The 20,551-nt window shown below is 35.9% G+C and overlaps 1 protein-coding gene across 2 annotated transcripts in view; it reads right to left on the bottom strand.

The window, feature by feature from the left end:
• RNF217 (ring finger protein 217) overlaps window positions 1-20,551 on the bottom strand; it is a 124,837-nt gene that overhangs the window by 26,211 nt on the left and 78,075 nt on the right. For both annotated transcript variants that reach the window (XM_036871609.1, XM_036871608.1), the window contains exons 2-3: window positions 17,107-17,340; window positions 5,038-5,202 (exon numbers count right to left, since the gene is read on the bottom strand). In XM_036871609.1, the coding sequence (XP_036727504.1) occupies window positions 5,038-5,202; window positions 17,107-17,340 (399 nt within the window). The remainder of the gene's footprint in view (window positions 1-5,037; window positions 5,203-17,106; window positions 17,341-20,551) is intronic.

A 20,551-nucleotide genomic window follows, 5' to 3' on the forward strand; every position in this document is an offset into this window, starting at 1 on the left:
ATAAACTAAAATAAATAATAAAAAGACTTTCGGGGAGTTCCCTGGTGGCCTAGTGGTTAGGATTCTGGGCTTTCACTGCTGTGGCCAAGGTTCAATCCCTGATTGGGGAAATGAGATCCTGCAAGCTGCACGGTGCTGCCAAAAAGAAAAAAGACTTTTTATAAAGTATGTGTTGAACAATAAAATTATAGGTGGTTGCCATTTTCTGGAAAAAAGGAAATGATAAAATAATTTCTTTGTTTTTTGCTTTTAATTTAGTTAGTGGGGTATTACTCTACCATTTAAAGAACTATCAGTGTATACTTCGGAATAGTTTAAGTATTTCAGGCTTTCAAATGATAATATATATTAAAAAAAAATTTGCACCTAATACTGTTTCCAAAAATTTTCATGAACAATTTAAATCTAAAGTATACAAGTGAAGTTGCTTACAACTGCTTACTTATTTGTTTTGTATTGTATAATCTCATGTTTGTTAATTTTTAGGTGTGCATCTCACTTTTCATTTTCTTTGACTTAACAGTTTTTTTTCTTATTAACTCAAAGTTTAGTATCTAATCTGTGCTATAAGACACAAGTCTCAAATGAATTTTTGCATAAAACTGAACAAATATTCTAATACCTACAACAAAATTTAAATCTGCTATTTGCTTTAAATTTAATTTAAATTTAAAGTTATCATGAACTAGATTTAGTCTTGTGGTAACTATTTTCCAGACAGACATTTTTAAATTAGCATATATTTCTGGTAGGTTAAGAATTTATACAAAATAGAAGACACATTTTTAAGATAAAAATTGGTGTCTCACAAGTGACTGAAAAATACTATGAATTAAGGAAGCAATGAGACTCAAAAAAAATGGCTAAGGAAAGTTGATCTTACTATGCTACTATTAATTTTTCATAAAAATGTCCTATAAATAAATGACTTCTATAAATGCTTGTATATTTTTACCCTAGTATTAAAAAAACCCACACTTATGAATAAGTATCTTGATTGTATATGGGAGAAAAAAATGTTTTAATACTCATTCTGATTATCTGCCAAAATTCAATTGTAAATAATAATTTTGATTTCTCATCATAAGTCAAATCTCTTCATAATACTATACCATATATTAAACTGATCTTTCCACTTGAGATAAAGATAAAAACTTATTACAGGATAAATAATAATTATAAGCTAATGAAAGAAAAGTTGGTTTATTTAGAATACTAATTGAAATAATGAATTGATTATCAAACCTTGTATGGATGGGAAAATTTTACAAAAGCATAATCATTTAACACTCACCAGTACAAGCACAGAATTTTTTAAAAAAATTAGCAGCTACAAGATTAGGGAGCTCAGAAAAGAGCTCTTATATATATTAATTTAACATATGTTTAGAGAAAAATTACAAATCAATGGGTAGGGGGACACATTTAGATTAGACGCTATTAATTTGGAAAAAATTAGTGTATGTATCCAATGCATAATAAACATCAAAATAAGTAATGGGTAGATCAAAGAGTTAAAATATTTATAAATTATATACTAAAATGAAAGAAAGAAAATAGACCATTTATCAAGCTTCTGGATGATAGATAACTTTTTAGGCTTAGGAGTAAAATATTTATAAAAGATATATAAATATAAATATATGCACATATCATATATGTGTGTGTTTATGTGTGTGTGTTCTTTCTTTCCAAAAATAAAAAGAATGATATATTTGGTCAAACACAAATTTTTAAAAATTAAAATAATGCACACACATAAACCAATTAAGTTTAAAAAAAAATTATCACTGATATAAAAGAAAGTAATAAAAGATAGGAGAAAATATGTCAGAAGAGGAATTAATATTTTCAAATAGAAAATAGATAGCTCATATAATCTGATAATAAAAAATATCCCCAAATTGACCCAAACAAGTGGGCAAAGGATATGAACAGATAATTCAAAAAGGGGCATTTCAAACTCAAAAATACATGAATTTGTACTCAATCTAAAAGCAAACAAGACAATTCAAAATACAAGAAAAAAATATTTTTAAAGTATTAAATATGCATTTAAAAATACTTGAAATGCTAATAAGAAATGATCATACAGAAATAGGTTCTCAGATTTTTCTGGTGGAATTATAAATTGTTTCAGTCTTTTTCGAAAGCAAATTGGCACTATGTACCAAATACTGAAAACACTGATATCCTTTAACCTAGTAATTCTGTCTTCAGGACTACATGCTTTTAAAGGTCCAAAATATGGAAAAATACATATTCAAGATGAATATCAATACATTATTTATAATATATAGATATTTTTTAAAAAACCCCGAACCCAAACAAAGCCAGGTTTGGTAACTAATAGCAGAAGGATATTTAAGCAAATATTACTTAGTTAATAAATGTTACGAAAACTATTTAGTAACATAAGAAAGGTTTGACATGTTAAATGGAAAAACAAAGCATGTCAAATTATCCCCATACTACGATTCTTTTTTTTTTTTAAAGTTACTTAAATAGGGGAGAGACCGAGGAGACACTAATATGTTAACAGTGAGTATACTGGAGTGGCAGGACTCTGGTGAATTCTTTCCTTCTCTTTTCCAAATTTCTATCATATGTTATATGACCTTTATGAACAAAACAATCATTTAAAAATCAAAATAATTATTAAAATTATGAATCAATCTAAGCAAATATACCTGTGCAGGGTACATAAATATACTTTGGTCACAACAAAATTTTAAACACATTTGATCATTATTGAAAACATATTCATATGAAAATATATGATAATTGTTTTGTTCACCTGGAAGCACTGTGTGAAATTTTTTTCATAAACTCCTAGCATCTTCCTTTTTCATATTTATAAATTTTAAAAGATTATTTATAAAAATAAAGCCTTGGAATATAAAATATTAATACACTGAATAATATCTCCTTGTGGATTTCTAGTATTAGAGAGGCTTCATGGGCAAAAATATAATTTTATGGTCCAACAACAATGACAAAAAATCACAATTAAGAAAATGCAAAACCTTAAAGTCATACGCTTATAAAAGCCCTGAAACTATCTGTATTCAAAACGAGTCATAAAATACGACTTAAACTGACATAAATTTTATGGAACCTGGATCTCACCAGCAAGTAGATTCTCCACTACAAGGTAGTCATGTAAACTCATTCCAGGGTTCTTTGGCTCCTTTCCCTTCAGCTATTTTAAAGGTAGTTCATTTTCAAACCCCAACCTTTTAGCTATTATTTCAAAAGAGAACCAGCATGTATGCGTCCTCTTAGCTGTTTATCTATATTTGTAAAAACTGTGGGAGCTGTTAGTGCATTCAGTAAATTCCTTACAGCTGGGTGCTTTTTCTTTCAATACATTAAGAGTCCATTTAATGTTAGATTGAGGGATTACAGTAACAAATGTATGTTTTTATGTATTACCTCAACTCATTCAGAAAATCCCTAACATATAATGCTGCAGTAGTCCTCATTTAGCGCTCATTCTTAGAGCCAGGCCAACTGGTAATTGTTTCACAGCTTTCCAGACAGATATAAAGTATACGTATGAACAAAGTGTCAAGCAGAATGACTTAAACAGCGCTCCTGAATTCCTACTGGCCTTTATTTAGTTTGAAACTGAGCAGTACCTCTGAATAAATTGGAAAGGCAACAGAAAGGGGGAAAGGCCTCATCTTCCCGTTGTTCTTCAATGGGTAAAAAATAAAAATCTACTGAGCAATTGATGCAGTGATCTGAAGCAGCCTTACTAACACACCATTGTCAAGCAATTATACTCCAATAAAGATGTTAAAAAAAAAATCAAAGGGATAATTGTAGATGAATTTGCCTTCTACAGGGAAAACAAAGAAAGCTTTAACTCAAACATTTGTAGACATCACTTTTAAGAGAGCCAGGCCATCCAAACTATTTCAAAAATTTCTTCCAATTGCTAAGAACATAACATGTTATTTCAGGCAATGCTTTACTTACTATACATATAAACTAGTATGTGAATTTGGTGTAGTGAATCTGTGCATTATATTTATTCTCATTTATAGGCTTCAGAATATACTTTTACTACTTCAAGCTGCATTCACATGATTAATTTTAAAAATTTTCCTGATAATTCAAATTTCATTTGTCTTGGTGCTAAGTCTCCTGGAAGGAATTGCAAAATTATTCTTGAAAGAAAATTAGGCCCAGTTTAGACATGATTATCAAAAATAAATTTGGCAAAAAATGGAAACCACACATGGTGGAGTGTACATATGCATATACATACACATAATTTTCTAAAGTGAGCTTTAAAAAAAAACAAACAAACTTCAAACTTCAACAGATCCCTATCCTGTAAGAGTCAAATCCAAAGTTTTCTGGCTGGATTTACGTGCTGATTTGTCTGTAGGAGATCGTTCCCTGGCTGTCTGCATGGTTGACTTTCAACATCTAGGTCTCTGCTCAAATGCCTGCTAACTCTTGATTACTTGCATGATCATCAAGAGAAAATTGAAAAATGGGATTCATAAAGTCCTGATTTTAGCTCTTAGTTTCTACCTCACCAGATTTACAAAAAGGGAAATGACCAGTTTAATGTAATCCTAAAGTGATAAGCAATGGCAGAGGGGAAAAAAACCAAAGGATTACAAGGATTCAGAGCCTACCTAATTGAGAAGTGATTATAGTACATGTTGGCAAACTAGAAATAATACTTTATATCATTTTCATATGAGCTTTTTCCTGTACACACATCTCCATTTTTAAATGGAAAATTAGAATTCTGAAGTTTAAGATCCATATTTATATGTAGCCTCCTTAAATTTTGAAATGTAATGTGAATAAGAATATACATTGTTTATATATAAAAATCTTCATTTTAGTTATGTAATATAATTACTCTTCTAAAATGAAACAGCAAATATTCTTTTTCTCCACGTCTGCATTAAGAAAGTTATACATAGAATTCACTTCAATATTGTAAATAGTATTGTTCAGTGATACCCAGATGCACATGTTTCTTTCCTTTCCTCCTAAAGGTTGTCTCACCTTGCACTTTGGACACTTCTGGGCATTCCTCTGCCCATGCTCAATTTCGCTGGCCCAGTGACGCAATAATTTGTCTCCTTTTTTGTACTCCTTGCAGTTAACACCTTCATGCCAAGGAGAGTGGCACTTAAAACACCAGACGAATTGGCAAGTGGGGCACTGGATCTGCATAAGGAAAAGTAATATTAAGTACTAGTAGATATATTAAATTGTCTAAAAAGATAAGAATGGTGATGCTTAGGGTAATTAGCTAAAACGCTATAATTGGTCCAAATTTAAAATACCTCCCCCTATACAAAACTGAAACTAGAATAAGATATGACTGTTCTGTTATTAAAGGAGGAAAGAATTGCTTTGGCATGGGTGATTTGACTGTTTGTAGACCACACTAGAATTAAACCCTTTGGATATTCTGGAAATCAATTTGGCCTTAAGAAAACCCCCTAGATTGAAGCACAGAGTAAAATCTGAAGGCTCACAATGCCCCAGACCCACACTCAGGCTTCTGCCCTTGAACTCGCCTGTCCCTTGAACCAATTTTCCAGGCATTTCCATTGCTCTTCTTAGCAATGGCTTCATTCACTTTTATAAAATCAAAGCTCCACAGATGCGTCATCAAATGAAAAATGCACTGGCAAATAAACTACTATACCAGCATTTGCTATGATAATGGATATCCATGGTTTGCTATTAATCTAAGGGAGGTTAATTATAAAAATAATATAAAGGATCTTATTAGAAATATATATGTTGGTGGTCCTGTGGCCTGTACCTAGGAAACCATCAGAAGATGTCTTTGTATGTTCACTATGTGGAGGTGTATGTGAAAATGCATGTGTATGTTTTGAAAATATCTGTCTTCCACTTGACATGAAAGACACTTTATCTGACTTCCTGTATTTTGAATAACAGTGCAGCATCCCATTCTCTCACCATATTTCTGGTCCTCACTATCTAAAAACATATGAGCATAACTTGACTTTCCCAGTTCTGTTTGATTAAAGTGAAATAATAAAATGTCTCACTGTAAACAACTGACTATTCTCTGTGCTCCTGCAAATTACTTCACTGAGCATGATTGAATTTACTGACTACACTTTGAAGATTAGTTAGAATTTCTTTTGGTAAACTGTATACAATATCACTACTTTCTTTTTTGGAAAACCACTTTTTTGACAATGGTGGTTCCAATCTATAGATTAACTGAGTGGCAATTACAATCAGCTCTTCTGTTTATACCTCAAAGCACGGCAGAATTCATCTATGTCAAGAATAGATAATGTTATTCCTATGCAAATATGAGTAACAAAAATACTTTCTCTTTTACTTTATATCAAAACAAAATAGTTGGGCTCCCCCAGTGGCACAGTGGTTAAGTATCCGCCTGCCAATGCAGGGTTCACGGGTTCAAGCCCTGGTCCGGGAAGATCCCACATGCTGCAGAACAACTAAGCCCGAGCGCCACAACTACTGAGCCTGTGCTCTAGAGCCTGCGCCACAACTACTGAGCCCACGTGCCTAGAGCCGGTGCTCTGCAACAAGAGAAGCCACCTCGATAAGACCGCGCACCGCAACGAAGAGTAGCCCCCAGCTCACTGCAACTAGAGGAAAGCCCATGCGCAGCAACGAAGACCCAACGCAGCCAAAAATAAATAAATAAATAAATTTATTAAAAAAAAAAAAAAAAAAAAATAGTATTTTGTCATAAAATTCTAAAAATCTTCATGTTTATTTATTAAAATGCTGTTATATGGTAATGTTTATACTGCTGCATTACATGCATAATTTATTTTCATCAACAAAATAATGCTGTAAAGTCGATATGAACATCATAAGTTTACAGATGAGGAAACTAATGCTCACAGAGATTAAATAACTTGCCCAAAGAAACATAGCAAGTAAAGTTGTCTGACTTCAAGGCCAGCATTCTTTTCATTGTGCCAAAACAATTCCTCATACTAAACAGCATTCTTGCTTTGATGACTGAAAACCAAAGTGTAAAACTCAAAGAAGGTCATGTGGTTAATCTATTCAGTAAATCAAAATTCTATATGACTATCAACATAAGGTGAATTTTGAAAATACCTTTCAAGATTTTACTCTCATAAATTAGGAGACCCCTAATAAAAGGATGACTATTTAGTCATTTAAAATAACCATTTTTGCCTTTTCTGATCATTAAAGTTAAAATAAGTTATTTTTAGAGTAAGAAGAATAAGAAGAATGAGTCGAAGTGGGTAAACTCCAGATAATAAAACAATGTAAAAAGATCACTTAAAACAATGAAGAATACATGTGAATATCACATGGGGGCCTATGTGAATGTAATTTTTGAATGTAATGAATGAAATGGGGAAGTCGAAAAGACTCACTTTTCCTCCTGCTTCTGCCACTGCATCAGAAGGGCTGGAATATTTAATTCAGCTCTCTTCTATCAGACATTATACATAATTCTAAATTACTGAACTCTAGCATTGTTGAATTAAAAAAAAACAAACCTCTTTGGTTTTTAATCAGTCAGTCTTAGATTATACTTATGAAATGAATAGTAGAAGAATGACTGTGATGGGTGCTTTGAAACTGGGATTAACTCAAAGGATGTCAGACATTATAATGGTTCAAGGATCTCTGTGACCAAGTGCTGAACTATCATATCTATGGATCTCTAATGAAGACAATTAGAAATGTAGGTTCTCCTAAGAATGATAAGGAATCTAATACTCGGTGTCCTTCCCAGGGACTCTGGCTTCCAACTTCACATAATAAACAACTAAGTTTCACTGCCAGTCCTCACAGACAACACTGACTTGGTTGCAAACTATGAAAGGAGTTTTGCGGCAAGCTCTCAAGTGAAGATAAATAAGTTAAATTCAGACTGGCCTGCTTACTGTCTCACTGAAAACATTAAAATAACTACTGCCTTGCTTTGGATTAAAATAATACAAGGGCTAATCACCAATCCCAACCACCTTGTTATTCAAAGACTGCACCTGAATTGTTTAAATACTGACTTTTTGGTTTGAAGATGCCTTATTCATTCCAACCGTAACCATATTCAAAACTGTAGACACGAACACTGCATCTTCCGCCACACGAAATGCCATCTCACAGCCACAGCCCTCCCGCACAGAGTGCCTGCCTCCTGAGTCATTATGTTCACACGGAGGTCACCACACTCTACCCTGGCTACTCAAAGGGCAGCTGGGGGAGCGGCAGCTTCACCCACACCTGGGAGCTCGTTGGAGACAAAGAATTCATGTCACACCCCCGACCTACTGAGCCAGAGCCTGCATTTGCGTCCCCACGTTAAAGTATGTGACCCCATAGCACTGGCCACAACTGATTACACCAGGGATGAGTCCCCAGGCTAAAAGCAGGGATCTACTTGTGGGCAAGAAGCCTACGAGGTGGCTGGCAGGAGCTTTGGGCAGAGCATGTTCCTTGTTGAACAGTGATTAGCCAAGACAGATTTTCTCTCTTGAGGAATGAAAAAGGGACACACATGCATTCTACCTTGGCTGCAGAGGCGAAGACAGAGAAAAGCTAAGTGAACACAGTGCAGATCACTGGAGAAGGGAACAGCAGTCATTTTCACTTCTAGTAACACAACAGAGGGGCTCTCATGCCCTCAGAGCTAGTGTCTGGTTCTCCACGAGGCCCGCCTGGGTGGCAGCTGAGACTGCTTCCTTGCCCTTCCTACTACTTCCAGTGCAACCTTAGAGTAAAACGCGTTAAGTGAGGGGGCTTGAAAGACAGCAAAGCTCTGCTTCTTGTAATTGGAGAAGGTCCAATGAACACAATCTGTCTACTGAAATCTTAACCAGATGAAATGCTACTTGCTCCAAGATGTCTTCCCTATTTCTCCCAACCAGATTCAGCATCTTGCAGAACTTACATTACAGCTACATTACATGTAGCTGTCTGATCTCCCTAACAGCCTACAGGTTCACTGAGGGCAAAGGCTGCTTCTCATTCACTCTGTGTTTCCTGAGTCAAGTAACACAGAACTTGTGGCACATGGTAGGCACTCAGTAAGTTCTTTGTAAAATGAATTATTTTGCACAGAGCAAGTACTACATATTGGCTAACATTACATGAATTCCAAGAAAACCCAACATGTCTAATTTATGACCGGTGGCTGAAATGGTATCATTGCTTCTTAGATTACCAAATGATGTTTACTAAATATTTTATCCACATAACATTTTACTGAACATCATGATTAATGTGCAAACTCTTCTGCAAGAGAAAAGGCTACAAGTGTTTCAAAAATAAAGTTATCAGAGTTAGGAATCTTGATTAACTTGTTCTATAATCCATGAACGATAAAAGAACCTTATATTACATTTTTTTAACTTTTGAATTCCCTTAGTTTTTCTAGAATTCTGGGCTACAGTGACACTCAGATGACAAATTAAACCAACCCACTTGCCCGAAGCAAATGGTATATTCTCTTGACAGTTCATCATGCCAATAAAGAAATAACCCACAAAACAAAAACAGAATTCAAAACCAAAGAGCACCCGAAATGTCTTTTCTTGCCTAAATACTATACACTCCTATATACATAATTATTTCAAATAAATCACAAAATCATTACTTATCAAACTCAAAATATTAGACAACATCCATGTATAAATGTAGCATTGCCAATATGAATTAACTCGATTTTCCAAGAAGAATCTGCTTTATCAGAAATTCAGATTAAGACAAATACTCAAGAATGAAACATTCATCAATTCATTTGCCCATTCAACAGATATTTATTGAGCACCTTCAAGTAACAGATACTGAGTGTACTGATTTTAGGCAGATCAAAAAGAATGAAAATACTTCAGTCCTCAAAAAAATTACTGAAGGCAGACAGATATAATAAACCCCAAGAGCTATAAAACCATGTAACAACTGCTAGAGTAGACGCTTGGACAAGGGGGTGCCGTGAGAAATGTGCCTCAGGGAAGGCTAAAGAGTAGAAGTCAGAGAGAATACGGCCTTGGAAGATAAGTGGGATGTCACTGGGACAAGTGACGGGATAACACTTCAGGCAGAGTCCAGCCTGAGCCACCATCGAGGCCTGAGAGCACATGGTGCATTGGGGAAATAGTAAGTGCTCCAGTGGGGCCCGAACAGAGGTGTCACTTCAGCTGGGTCAACCCTGAGCCTTGTAGACGTGCCCCAAAACAGGGTCCAATTAGTCTTACATTAAGGTTCCTATACTCTGATGTGTCTTTCAAAATACACTGTGGTCCAGAAACTTCTTATATGAACCATATAGAACTTATGGCTGTCTGACTAGTATGTCCTAAAGAAACTGATCAATATACATGTAAATAATCACGACATCTTGTAGTTATAAAAAGTTTTGTAACAACTTAAGGAGGTTTCCTTGAAGAGAAGAAGATTGTGAGGAAGTGCTGGGTATTACAGAGAGGAGAAAAGAAGTCTCTTATGCGTGACTTCAAATACTTTCAAGGAAGCACGATCTGCTCCCTTATAAGATCAAATCCTAGAGCAAGAGTGGCAGTGGGGGAAGGTTCCCCCAGTGGGAAAGATGACTTGACTTCTTGCCTTGATTTTATTCCCTAATATTTTACCTCCGACTTGGGAACCTCTCCCTGAATGTAGTGCCAATAACACATGGGCTTCATGAGACACTGCTCCCTGAACATACTCCAAACGTGGTCAAGTGAGCCTTCCCTTAATTTCTCACAGCATAGCTTAAACTAAACTGGAAAATGAAAGGGAAACTTTCCTAAAGGTTGGGGACCAAATAAGGACAAGAATGCACAGTAACTCATGACAAGATAACCTAAATGGAGATAGAGTGTTTATTCATATAAATAACCTTACCGACATCCCTCTTATGGTTTCCAGGCTCCTTTTACATGTGCAACACACTATTTATTGCACAATACATTCACTTCAATACTAGCTTTTATTTTCAACGGAGAGGCATGCTTTTCTAGGGCAGTCTATCTGAACTTGGGAATGGGGGTTTTGTTCTTTGAAAAGAGTCCTTCCTCTCTCCCTAATTTGAGAATCACTGTTCCATACTAATCCATCTTGCTTGTATTGCCAGGAATCATCTTTAAGCATTTATAGACTCTTCCTCTAAACCTAGAGAGCAAGGCCCAGAGGAATATCTGAGTCTATTTCTTCCACCTCTTCATAGATGAATCTAAAGTGTACTGGAAGATTCTGCTGATTTGTATAACCCAAATTCACTAGCCAGAGCAGGACGGCATCATCCTGTTTTCAAAAGGACACCCTATTCTGAACACAACACAAAAGGCTAACATCTCACAGAGATATCCACGGAAAGAAGCAAGAGGGCTAAGTACAGAGTGTGCATGAGAAAATGGGAGTATTCTCTGTAGCCAATAGGTGAACCAGGAGAAAGAGATCTAAGCCTGAAGGTAACAATGAATCTTTCAAAATGGAAGGGAATGATTCTATAAGTAGCAAGTTCCCTAACAATGGAAGTGTTCAGTGTCTGAATGGCCACTTGGTAGGCATTTAGACTAATGCATGGGGTTCCCTTACAGTTCTGAGATGGCAAATATGGAAAAGTAGAAATACAGAGTAAAGTAGGTGAGAAATGCACAGTCCTAACATCTTCCAGATCATTTTATAATGGGCACAAGGCTTGGCTTACTTTTACCCACTATTCAGCAGGTCGTCAAAGAGAAATGATTCTTCACTTGTCTCTTGTGCTGAAGATACAAGGGATGATGTGATGAAGTGAAAAAAACAAACAGTTCTCCATCCCATGGCTGGTCAATTTATGGTAGCCATGAGCCTCTATTATTACAATTATTGTAGTTTTTTCTTTTTTAAGGTCAGATGAAGGCTAAAATTTCAAATGAATTCCAATATTTGGCTTTTGTTGTTAGAAGTTCCAAGTACAAGTAAAGACTCTATAAAATACTACGGCTAACTTATGCATCAAGACAGGAAACAAAGAACAACTTTAGCAAAGCATCTCATTAGTAACTAGAGGGAGAAATGCATCCTAATAAAATTTAGTAGGCTTGCATCATAGCTGAGTGCTATACATTTTTTTAGTGGAAACATATATAATACACCCTTTGTTTAAGATGGTTTCTTTATTTTTTTTTAATTTTTATTTTATATTGGAGTATAGTTGATTTACAATGTTGTGTTAGTTTCAGGTGTACAGCAAAGTGATTTAGTTATACATATACATATATCTATTCTTTTTCAGATTCTTTTCCCACTTAGGTTATTACAGAATATTGAGTAGAGCTCCCTGTGCTATATGGTAGGTCCTTGTTGATTATCTACTGTATATACAGTAGTGTGTGTATGTTAATCCCAACCTCCTAATTTATCCCTCCCCCACAAGATGGCTTCTTTAAACTGGGCTAGAGGACTTTTATCTTTATCTCCCTCACAAATCTATGCTAGCAACAATCACTTAAGAAACTACACTTGTTTTCTATCAGCTCCTGACATCAATGATGCATTACTGCCAAGAGAATTCAGTGTGTGTCGTAAGCTAAACTGATCTTGCCAGGCTGATGCACAATCTGACTCCCGATTTGTAAACACTGTCAACTTAAAGTGATGGTGTCGAGGGAAAACTGAAGAGCAGAGCAGCATGCTAACTACACTTTCATGTGAAAGCTTTAAACGTTTTTATAGATGGAAAAAATTTCTCAAATCATGTTTACAAGAAGGAAGTTTAAGCACATTTTATTCATTTATTTTTTATCTATTTCTATATAAATGAAAATTGTTCATTGGAAGTACAACTGAAGAGGTACAGCTGGGATTTGAATAAACAAAGGACAGGCAGGCCCCCAGAAGCAGAAATAATGGGAAATCATTGCCACCCCTAGGGCCAAAGAGACAAGGGAAGAAAGAATTTTCTGGAGCCTAGTGAGAATTAGAAACATGGGGGAGGGACTACCTAGGGGGAAGCCACAGTCATGGAGGGACATAGCTACTGCCAGAGCTTTGCACTGAATTAGGAAGGGAGTAAGGAAGTAATGCAGCAACTATTCTCCTTTCCATCCTCCCATTTCCTGCCAATGCTAACCCTTGGTTGAACCCAAATAGAGATTGAGATGGTAAGGGAGTCGGGAGAAGCAGTCCAAAGAGGTATCTTTCTGGAGTTTAGGACAGGTCATCGAGGTTTGAAAAACTGACAAAGGAAGAGGGTAAACAGGGTATTACTAGAATTCCAGCCTTTCACTTAAGCATATTTTAAAGTATACCAATTAGGAACAACAAACCCATCGACTTGATTATATTCTTAAAGACCTTAGAAAAGTTCTTTTCCACATGAGGAAATAATGTATTTGTGCAGTTTTATAATATAAACTGTGATTTCAACCCAGAAAATTTATGATTACAAGAGAGAAAAAGTAATGCATAAGATACAAGGTAAGAACATAGAGGGAGTTTCCTCAGGACATATTATTGGCTTTTTTCACCTTATGATGAGTCAAAGCCCTGTTTTGTGAATTATCAAGGTTCTGCTCAATATTTGTGGGAGAAGAGTGGGGATTATATTAGTTTTGCCTCAAGGAAACCATAAAGAGGATTATCTCCAACATGTTCCCTGTGTTGATTTATGCATGCCCTTCAACTTACTCCAAATCAATATGAAAAGGGGGATCGTTTCTTGGTCTACACTTGGAAATAAGAAGGAAACCCAGAACTGCCCCTACCTCAGTAAAACTCCTAGGAGTAAAATAAGTACATTTAGTATCTGCAATCCTCTCCTCTCTCCCATGAGAAACTGTAACTTTTCCCACGTCCCAAAACATATATTTTTAATTTCTGTGAATTCAGGGACCTCCTCCCCTCCTCAAATATTAATGCTTTCCATCCACTCCTAGCGTTAGATCCATGCTTCTTGGATATCTCTTTGATGCCCCAAAGGGTCTTCAAACTTAACTTTATCCCACATTTCAAATGAATTAGTTTTCTACTCCTCAAACCTGCTCCTCTTCCTCAAGACATAGTCTATGTCATTCCCTCTTTACTCTGACCATCCATCAGTCACCCAATCTTTTATTCCACCTCTATTCTTTTTGACTCCTTAGTCCCTTCCCTAATAACCCAGCGTTGTGCTCTGACCCACCTTTTCTAGCATAGCAAATTCAACATTTCAAGGCTTAGTTTCATGTGTTTGCCCTTTACTGAAGCCTTCCCAATCTCTCCTGTCTTTTCTTCTCCTGTGCTCTCAGCATATTCCACCCACATTTATTATGCATTGGCCCATTTATTAGTTCCCTCAAGACATATATTTTGAGAGAATACTCTACCAAAGTGCTTGACACAGGTTGTCAGCAGTAAGCAAGTCTGGACCTGGTCTCCTAGAGACCAGTGGGAGAGACTTTAAGCAAATAACCACACGAATGCAGCATAAAATCTTAGCTGATAATTGCTATGGAGAAAACCTTCAGGTGCTGCTGATGTGTCTGTCTCCAGGCATCACCTGAGAACCATTATAGCCATAACTTCAACATTTTTATTTTCTCGATGCTAACTTGTTCTCTGTATTAACATTCATTTGGAGCTGCAGTAATAAATTATAGGAACTGTTTAGGTTAGAAATTAGATTTCTAAATGGAAACTGAAATCAATCTTGTAGAAATGGAGTGGTAAAACTTTTTGGCTTCATGAGTTGCAGGGATGAGAAGGCAAATGTTATGAATGAGAAAGACTGGATTTGACCAAAGGCAAGGTTGTCTCAATGTAAATTTCTCAATTCAGGAATATGCTTGTACTCTTTCATATAGTAAGAGTTTTATTGCGTTCAGAACATAATGAAAAGCTCTATTTACTAAATTTTTGCCAGAAGATGTTGAGTGAGGGATGAGTTTATCTTAGAAGGTTAAACTGGCACCTAAAAGTTCTTGTTACTGCTTGTTGATATATTCTGTTGATCCCTTTTCCACCTGCAGTGTACAAAAAATTTACAAAAACCTATTCAAATGAAGTACCCAAACATGATATTTTATATCTCAAATTTCATATCTGATATACTCAAAGGTATCTCCTGCTATAAAATAGCTATAATATTTTCAAGCAATTTTAACCTTGTATGTTAAGTGCTTCTGAATTGACAGCAGAAACCATAATAAATGCTCAAAGAATGACATCTTGGATCAGGACATTATAACTTGACTCACAAAGAATAATATTGAAATATACATTACAAGGGTTTTATTAATAGATACAAAACACAATTTAGGCTCTAAGCAATATTATGAAGAGAGTTTAAATTGCTCAGACATGTTAGACATTAGTAGTAAACTTATTTTCTATTTCTGTTGCCTTCTGACTCAATTTATTTTATTCAAGTACTTGAATTCACTGCTCTGAAAGTTATGACAAACTATACCAATTTGGAAGTGGGTTCTGTTATTGGGAAAACTAATTTTTAAAAAATACAGCAAACCTAAAAAATATCCATTGGTTAGCCACAAAGAATGATGATATTAGTCTCAGTTTAGGGTGCTATACTGTAATCATGAATATCACAGTGGCTTTGCTGGAGTATCCATGCCTGTGCTCCCTTTACTCATAATATCCAGACAGGTATGGGCATGTGAATCAGGTAGTTAATACCAATGTGAGAACTTGGAGTTTAATGATGAAAATGCTATATAAACATTGTACTAAATAGTAAAAATCATTGCTTCAGGAATTGTGTAGAACTATGTAGAATATAGAACAGGAGGATGGATAATTTACCTCTTCTGTTATAGATCATCTTTTCTGTAAGAGTAAATAAGAGTAACAACAATAATCATCCCCAAATTCTGCAGTAGCTTTATTTTTCTTGAGATCTGCTTAATAGTTTCACTTTAGTTTGAGATTTTTCATCCCTCACCTGTTACCAACGATTTTAATTGCTTCATGATCAACAACATCTAGTTTGTATTGATTTCTGCTTCATTTACTGCAAAGGTTCCCAATTCTGCTACATATTAGAGTCACCTGGTGAGGTCCAAATATTTGCAAGACAGTTGTTCTGGGGCGAGAGGGTTGTGGGCTGGAGACCAGGCACTGGTGTGTCTAAAAGCTCACCAGGTGATTCTAATGTACAGTTAGGGCTGTGAATCAAGGATTTGCTCCCACAGTTGTTGTCATGGTTTCCATGCCTTCAGTCTTGCCCTCCTCTGACATCCTCTATGTGCTGCCAGAATGATCTTACTGCAATGCCCACAGAATTAAATTCAAGCCTGAGCACAGTGTAAAAGACTCAACATGATCTGCTCTTAAATACCTGACCAGCTGCCTCCCCGCTACTCTCTCTCCCTAGCTCTATCAAGCACTCATTTCCAACACGCCTGCCTCAGCCTCCAGGCCTGACGCTTACTCATCCCTTGCTCTGAAATGCTCTCCACTGTTTATCTGCCTGGAGAACTGCATCTTCTCCATGAAGCCTTTCCTGACACGCTAGCCCCCCTCCTCGGTCAGTGTTCTCAAAGTACAAGTGTATTGGGTTTCATGTTTTTGTTTTTTGACTACTCATATTGAACTGTCATTTTAGAACATATGTCTCTCTCACCTTCATTAGACATTTTTATGAGCAAGGACTGTGTCACATTTGCCACTGTATACCCAAAACTTAGCACACTGCCTAGCATATACAGGCATTTTGTATTTGCTGAATAAATGAATAAATAGCATATTATACTATTTTCACTTATTATAGACAGAACTGGAGGAGACTCAAGTTGGGTTCACTGAAAAATTTAAGTTTGTACTAAAATTTTTTAAAAGTCTTATCTTAGTATTTATTTAATATTTAGTAATAGCAATGATAATTACTTTAAAGATTAGTCTTCAAATTAGTGAATTTTAAACAGGTTAAAGCCAAAGAAGTTTAATTAAATCCTCAATAGTGCTCTAATGATGATAATCATAGCATCCCCAAACCATACATTTTCAGAATCATAGCCATTGTATACTCACCTCGGACTCCGATAAGGGAAGGAAGCCCACTTAATGCCTACCACAAGTTGGCCTAATTTGGCTGCTCCCAACATGTGCCATCTAACCCACAACTCTGGTGAACATGCTTACTTTGTATTTGCTTTCTGATCTGGAAGGGGTGGGAATATGTCCTTTTTTCTTGAAGGTTGTAAAGTGCTTGCACTGAGGACATGGCTTGGTGCTGGAATCAATACGGCCAAGTTCCAAGAAGTACTTGTATTTGATGGAGTCTTCATGCGTTAAGTTATAGATAACCGTTGTTTCTTCCAAGAATTCAAAACATTCTGTGATAGGGCATTTGATTTCCACTTGGCCAAGTTGTACCTGTGTGAAAGAGCAAATGGGAGAGAAAAAAGGCACCAGTTATTAAGCTTCTCTTCTTTTTTCTTTTTCTTTTTTCATACAGTACTGCTTATTTCATGATTACTGTAAAGGATTATCTGTCATTTTTCATGATTCCTAACATAATAAATGATAATCACTTTGGTACCTATATCAGGCAGTACCAAATAATTAATTACTATATAATGTTTCCAAAATGATTGATAGCATCTTTAAGCATTCTCTATCATTAAATATAATGCTAATCAAATATGAGAACTTAAATGGGCCTAAGCCACAGGCTCACCTAGGAAGCAAATTCTCATTCCATCCTCTGGAAACTGCAGGATGAGACAGCATTCAGACAAGAGCCAACTAAAGGAATAGCTAGGATGAAAATGTGTTTCAGATTTTTCAACCTTACTACAAAGTTTCCTTACTACAACCTTACTCAGCAGTAAACTTAGGGCACATTTAACTACGTTAAAAAGACAAAAAAAGAGGATTTTGAAAGTACTTATATATACTACATCTAGTAGTTTAAAAATCATTGCTAGAAAAACCCTCTATTTTCCCTGACTCTTCCAGGCAGAGAACATATAACTGTTCCCATGTCATCAGAATCATAGGAACAAGTAAGAAAATTAAACCAATCATAATGTTGTAAAATAATCCCTATGAGATCTGGCTACTACTGAGGTAATTTATAAAATGAATTTCTTCAAAGAACTACAGAGTTAGATTAGGAGAGAGGAGAAGGAATATACTGGAATGTTACATTTATTTGGTAGGGGATTCTAGAAATGGTTAGCATTAAAAATTACAGTGTAAGGTTCAAGTACAAAGTGTGGGCACAATTAAATCTTAAAAGATGAAGAAAATAAGCTACTTTGAAATAAGGAGGACCTGGAATTGTTTTCCACAAGTAGAGCAAGAACTCTTTATATTCATGGCATCATAATCTCTTTTTGCTCATCTTAGGGTAGCAGAGGGAGGTAGTAAAAGCTCCAAAAGGCAATCAACACTAAACCATTTCTTTTTCACTTGGGTGAACCTGACATTCTGAGAAGGCAAAACACATTGACCTGAATGAGAAAAGCACACTATGAAAATGGAGGAAGGAATGAGGAAAAGCCACATGATCCAGGGAAAGAAAATCTCTGCAGTGAGCAATTAACAAAACCCCTAAATTCATAGTAACTTTTCTTTTAACTTTGCTGTTTATCTGGCACAGACTTGAGGAAAGGCAGTTAAGAAGCTACAGGCTGAAGGATGCCTGGGAACAAGATATTTAATGCTAGTAAAGGACATGAACCCGGCTGATAATGAAATGAAAAAATCTGGCTTTGGGTAAACCATCTTACTAGTACTGACCTGTTGAAATGTAAGTTGCTCTATCATCTTATGCTACAATTGTACAAAACATAGTCCAGAGAGGTCTTTCAAATATTAGCCCAAAGCAATTTTTTCTACTTTTTTTGATGAGTCTGCTTATAGTTACAATCAGATTTTATTTTTATATGTTACAGAGTTATTATAACCCAAATTATGTTTTGTAATGAATTATTTTCAGTTACAGCTGAAGGCAGAGGCTGTCCAGATGACCTGGGATCAGAGCAGGAGGGCAGAGCATGAAGCCATGTTAGGAGTCTGAGGCAGACGCCTATGAAAAGAGACTTCAGTTTGCAGCATGTGAAAGACAATTTCCTTTCATCCCACATAGAAGGAGTCCACTTGGATAATCTCAAGGGACTCTCATTTATTGAAGAGCTGCACACTTTTGGGAGTAAGAGCTGGAATGTTTTACTCCCAGGTCAATGTTTTAACCTGGCCTCCCTTGCCTCTAAGTTTATTTATTTTAAGTATATAAATAATAACAATGGAAGCAGTAATTTCACAACCACCCAGAGAGTCAGGTCGTATAGAAATGGAATGTGGTATAGGGACCAGAACCAACCAAGGCAGCTCAAGGGAGAGAGTAATCTGGTCACTCTTCCCGCAGTGGGTGTTCATTACCACACCGCACTGGGACACCTACCATCCAACGTCCAACCAAGCGCCTTATCTTCTCCTGCAGTGTCTCTCAAATCTGCCTGTAAGTCTATTCTATTTCCATAGCACACACAATTTCCTTATGCTTCACACACTCTGCATTTTGCGTATTCCATACCTGCTCTTCTCTCTGAAAGCTCCAAAATCCCTACACTACACTGAGCCAAATGATCTCATATTTTATTAAACAGACAGAAGCAATATGATCACGTTCCTTTATCTTCCCACTACAAACTCTCCCAATCTATGTCTGTCTCCATCTTTTCTGTCTTCCTTCCTTTTTTTGTATTCTTCCCTGTTATTTTTTTTAAGGATCATGCAGCTTGATCTATTCTCTTCATCAGATTTTTTTACAGTTATTTAAAAAAATATATTTATTTATTTATTTGGCTGCTTCAGGTCTTGGTGGCAGCACTCGGGATCTTCGTTGCGGCCTGAGGGATCTTTAGTTGCAGCATGTGAACTCTTAGCTGCAGCATGTGGAATTTAGTTCCCTGACCAGGGATCGAACCCAGGCCCCTGTATTAGGAGCGTGGAGTCTTAGCCACTGGACCACCAGAGAAGTCCCAAGTCTTCCCTTTTTTTTAGCTTTTATGTTTTTCTTTCATTGTTTGTTTTTAATTTTTATTTTATATTGGAGTATAGTTGATTTACAATATTGTGTTAGTTTCAGGTGTACAGCAAAGTGATTTAGTTATACATCTACATATATCTATTCTTTTTCAGAATCTTTACCCATATAGGTTATTACAGAGTATTGAGTGGAGTTCCCTGTGCTATACAGTAGGTCCTTGTTGATTATTTATTTTGTATATAGTAGTGTGTATATGTTAATCCCAACCCCCTAGTTTATTTCTGGCTTCCCTCCTTTTACAGCATAAGGCCTGAATCTACTTCCAGGACAACTGCATGAGTCTCTTGAAGTGTTTGTTGAGAATTCAAATTTCCTGGCCCACCTATGGCTTATACAATTTGAATTATTGCTGGTAAGCTAATATTTGGCAGTTTGGAACAATTACTCATACAATCCTTTGAATTACTCATACTTCTTCATACTAACAATATCCCCTTTTTCATAATAAAATGCTACTCATGACCTATGCAATCTCTTGGCCTCTACATGTCTATCTTTTCCGAATAATTTCCTCAATTTCTGAATAAT

The sequence above is a fragment of the Balaenoptera musculus genome, chromosome 12, assembly GCF_009873245.2.
Source record: "Balaenoptera musculus isolate JJ_BM4_2016_0621 chromosome 12, mBalMus1.pri.v3, whole genome shotgun sequence".
Classification (NCBI taxonomy): Eukaryota; Metazoa; Chordata; class Mammalia; order Artiodactyla; family Balaenopteridae; genus Balaenoptera; species Balaenoptera musculus.